Source organism: Carex rostrata, chromosome 25 (assembly GCF_964058835.1).
Source record: "Carex rostrata chromosome 25, lpCarRost1.2, whole genome shotgun sequence".
Classification (NCBI taxonomy): domain Eukaryota; kingdom Viridiplantae; phylum Streptophyta; class Magnoliopsida; order Poales; family Cyperaceae; genus Carex; species Carex rostrata.
Window position 1 is genome coordinate 4,152,260 of NC_135942.1, and position 4,855 is coordinate 4,157,114.

At 36.1% G+C, this 4,855-nt stretch overlaps 1 protein-coding gene across 1 annotated transcript; it reads left to right on the forward strand.

Annotated features, from left to right (window-relative positions):
• Positions 1-1,238: 1,238 nt before the first annotated feature.
• LOC144576193 (Pentatricopeptide repeat (PPR) superfamily protein) lies at positions 1,239-4,396 on the forward strand. Its single transcript, XM_078326482.1, has 2 exons — positions 1,239-3,639; positions 4,144-4,396. Exon 1 carries the CDS (start codon positions 1,344-1,346, stop codon positions 3,537-3,539), a length of 2,196 nt encoding a protein of 731 aa, XP_078182608.1. The 5' UTR covers positions 1,239-1,343; the 3' UTR covers positions 3,540-3,639; positions 4,144-4,396.
• The last annotated feature ends 459 nt before the right edge of the window (positions 4,397-4,855 follow it).

Here is a 4,855-nt window from a genome sequence, read left to right on the forward strand (position 1 = left end):
AATTCTATAAAAATAATTGTGAGTAAATATAGAAAATCAAATATTTATTTCTAAGTTTAAATAAATGAATATCTATATTACATGCTTGCTGAAATTAAATTAAAATCTACAAAAATATTACTATTTTGATATGGTTTTTCATTATTAAGATAATACAACAATTACTTGATCAATACAAAAATAAGACTAAGGAGTTCTTCCAAATTATGAACGCTTAATAATAATTTTCAGAAACATGTAGAAAATTCATTAGAATCAACAATATAAATATTAATGATCACGAAATATTCCTATTAATAAAATTTCCAGAATTTATTATAATAAGTTGTAACATTTCTTAAAGTTTGTAACTCTTAACTTTTCTGAAATCAATTTCACGCTAAGTCATAGCGGTGCTGTTTTGAAAAAAAACACAGGAGTGTATGAATTTTGTAATAAACAAAATTTATGTTCAATTTTTCAATAAAAAAGGCGCATGCTTGAATTCATTTAACATTTTAATGAAAAATTAAACGGAATGTGGTATTTGCAACTCTTTACAAAATATAAGAGCATATTTGTTTAGTTTAAAAGCAGGGAGGTGTTTGAGACTTGAGTACAAATGTAGAGATTTTTGTACTTTTTTTTAATTTAATTTTTAGATTTTACAAGAGATTTTAATGTTAGAGCATCTACATCTCTGAAACTATTATAATTTTAATCTGATGTGGCAATTTCTACTTCATTTTAAAAAATATAGAAGAGTTTATTATTTAAAAACTATGCATGAATTTTTTTTATTAAAAAATGTCTATAAATTCTATGTTAGTCAAATAATTAGCTCAAATAATTTCTTTTTTTTTTTAATTTATTACTGACGTGGCTTAATAAAAAATTTAAAATTAATTTGAAAATATGAGAGTTAAAAATTCATTTGAATTGTTGAGACGTAGATGTTCTTGTCTTTGCTCTTGTTAATCCTCACCCCCCCCGCCCCCACAGACTTCTCTTTAAACAAATATGCAGTTCATCACTTGGACCCGTCACCCCGGAAATTCCAAACCGTTAAATACGTTTTGCGCGAATCTCAAAGCTCAAATAATACTGGCCCCTGCGGTATCCCCGAATAGGCACCGGACACGTCGGTCACGCAAAATATGAGATATCTCAGAGGACACGCACTCGTCACCCCGACCGCCTGACGTGTTCTCTTTCAATTTATTTCAGATTCAGCTTTCAAAACCAGTGGTCCAGTGCTATCAAAAATTCAAAACAGAGAGAGTGGAAATATGCAACCCTCCTCCCTGTAAGTTCTTAAAAATGAAGAACAAAAAAATTGTTCCTTCTCGCTAGGATGTTATCGGATGCTCCGATTTCTTCAAACCGTTTCTCGCCTGGCTTATTCATCCCAATCCCAAGCCGCACGCCAACTGTTCGAGGAAATTCCTCAGAGAACACTTCTCTCCATTCTGTCCTGCCCCTTCGCCTTCTCCAAATGCATCGCCTTACACCTCACCTCCAAACCCGCCATTTCACAACTCCACGCCTTATCCGTGACCTCGGGTCTATTCTCTCACATTCCCGTCTCCAATTCCCTCATAAACGCCTATTCCAGATCGGGCTATTCCTCCATTGCCTTAGAGTTATTCCAGATCGCCCCCAATCGTGACACGGTTTCGTGGAACACCATTATCTCCAGCTTCGGTTGTGTAGTTCATGGCATGAAGTTCCTCTTGCAAATGCTCCGTGCTGGTTTTTCTTTAGATGCCATTACTATCAGCACCATTCTTTCCTTTTCATCCAATTCTTCTGATTTTTTGCCAGGCTTTCAAATCCATTCCCTTTCCTTTAAATCCGGGCATGTTTCGGACACTGTTGTGGGGAATGCACTGATTACATTTTATTCTAGAAGTGGGTTTACAGAAGATGCACAACAGATGTTTGATGAAATGCTTGTAAGAGACACTGTCTCTTGGAATGCCCTTATATATGGTTTAGCCCAAGAAGGCAATAATGGGTCAGAGGTGATCCCCTTGTTCTTACAGATGTTGAAGGAGGATCAGGTCCGACCCAACAAGACAACAGTTGCTACTGTCGTGCCCTTTTGTGGGTCTGTTAAGCTGGGAACCCAGTTTCATTGCTTATCCTCCAAAATCGGAATCGACGGGGATCTATTGGTATCTAATGTCCTGACATCTATGTATTACAGGAATGGTGCACTTGATTATGGGAAAAATGTGTTTAGTGGCATGAGATTAAGGGACGTTGTTTCGTGGACCAGCATGATATCTATCGATCCAAATAATGCAGTTTCATGGTTTAATGGAATGAGACTAGATAAGGTTACACCAAATGATGTCACCTTGGTTGCATTACTATTTGCAATACCAAACAACTATTCAATACGTGAATGTAGTATGGTACATACCATGTGCTACAAATTTGGACTGTCAACTGAAGTTAATGTATTGAATAGCCTTATAACAATGTATGCAAGATTGGGTTCAATGGGTCATGCAAAGAAGGTTTTTGATGATATGCCTGTGAGGAATATAATATCTTGGAATGCATTAATATCAGGTTATCAGCAAAATGGTTTATGTGAAGAGGCCCTTCAAATATTTTCTTCTTTGGTTTTACACTTGAAACCGAATCAATACACATTTGGTAGTGTCCTTAGTTCAATCTCAACTGGAGAGATGGTATCCTTGGTTTTTGGTAGAGTGTGTCACTGTTACATAAATAAACTAGGTTTAAACACCAATGAGTTTGTATCAGGTGCCCTAATTGACATGTATGCTAAGCAAGGCAGTTTAGAAGATTCTGACAAGGTATTTAATGAAACTATCAACAGATGCATTATTAGTTGGACTGCTATAATTTCTGCTCACTCAAAACATGGTAATTATGACAGAGTTTTGGATCTTTTTGAAGATATGGTAAATTCCAAAATACCCCCTGATGGAATTACTCTTCTTGCGATACTTATGGCATGTGGGTCAAAGGGAGAGGTTGTTACAGGAAAAAGGATATTTGACTCGATTTATAGCGTGTATAAAGTTGAGCCATGGCCAGAACATTACTCTTGCATGGTTGACATGTTAGGCAAGGTGGGTAGACTTGAAGAAGCTGAAAATTTGGTTAAACTTATGCCAGGTGGGCCCAGTATGCCAGCATTACAAAGCTTGTTAAATGCTTGTAGGGTGCATGGTGATGTAGAAATGGGTGATCGGGTTGCGGATTTTATGTTGAAGACTGGGCCATCAGATTCAGGGGCATATGTGTCAATTTCAAATATTTATGCGGAGCGAGGGGAGTGGGAGAATGTTGCAAGAGTGAGGATGGAGATGAGAGAGAAAGGGGTGAAGAAAGAGATAGGTTTAAGTTGGGTTGATGTGGGAAAGAAACCCAGTACTTCGGGTATGTATAAATTTTCGTCAGAAGATACCGGTCATCATATGGCGAAGGATATTTATGAAATTGCTGAGAGTTTGGGGTCTGAGATGAGAAGTTTGCAAGAGGACATTATGGATTTAGAAATGGAGACATTTTCTGTTTGAATAGTGGAAATCTCTTTATTTATGAAATTGCTGAGAGTTTGGGGTCTGAGATGAGAAGTTCGCCTGACTTATGTACCACTCTACGTGATGCTCCCTCCCGGTAATTTACATCTTAAAGTTGCATGGTTATAAGAACTATTTTGGCTGCGTATACTTTTTTCTTAAAAAATAGCACACACAAACCAAATATTAGATAAAGTGAATTTACCTTTATTATGCATACTTTCTCCTTGTTTGTTTTGTTATTCTTTAATGATGTAATATTTCATGACCAGGTACCACATTATCCAATATAATTCTATTTTTCAAAGGGGCTGATTGATTGATGTCTATCAGTTTATGCACCAAAGGTTCTGGCCCGTATGTCAGCATCGTAGATATGATTTTAAAGCTACATTGACCAAAAAAATATACGATCCCCCTTTTTTCGAGCATTTGCTTACCTCAAATTTGGTAAATAACAAGTCTTCTTCTTTAGCTGCCTGACTAAGTGTTACATTTAGCCTACGGGGAAACATATGGTCTCCTTTCTTTTCTTTTCATTTCATTAAACGAGGTTTATTACTCTATTCAATAACGTGGTTCCTTTTCTGACTTGTACCAGCTTGATGTAGTTAACCTGAGCTGTGAAGTAGCTAATCCAGACGGTCTCATGAATGACCTTAAGTTGCTAAATATAGCTGGTGTGGATTGAGTGATGGTTGATTGTTGGTGGGGAATAGGGGAGGCCAATCAGCCCCTTGAATACAACTTGTCTGGCTACAAGCATCTGTTTCATATTATCAGTGTTGGTATTTGTATCTAGTTTAGGGACCTATTCGTGAGATAGGAATATAGAGAAAGTCAAAGGACTAGATTGTAAGATGTAATCTTTATATAAGCCCAAGAGGCTCTCTAATAAAATTCAATTCATTTTGGCTGAAATTCTACTATCAGGCAACTGAAGCTCAAACTACAGGTCAAGTCGTGTTGAAACTTGAAACACTTCAGCTATGCATATGTAAAAAAAATGTCCAAAGTGCCCTTGAACTTTTATTTATTTATTTTGTTTAGTTTGCATCTCTGTCAATAATCTCCAAAATTCAATTTAGTACCTTACTAATACAAAATTGAAGCCCCGATGTCGGCACTGATTTTTAAATTAGTTTCATAGATCCGATTCTGGGAATAATATTAAAACATAAATGTTATCTATCTCCCGAGATTACCACATTCTTGCTTCTTCATACGTAAATATGGTCCTTCTACTCCACTCAATTACTTAATCAGTGAACAACAATAAATAGAACTTTATATTGAATATTCATAAGAAAAAA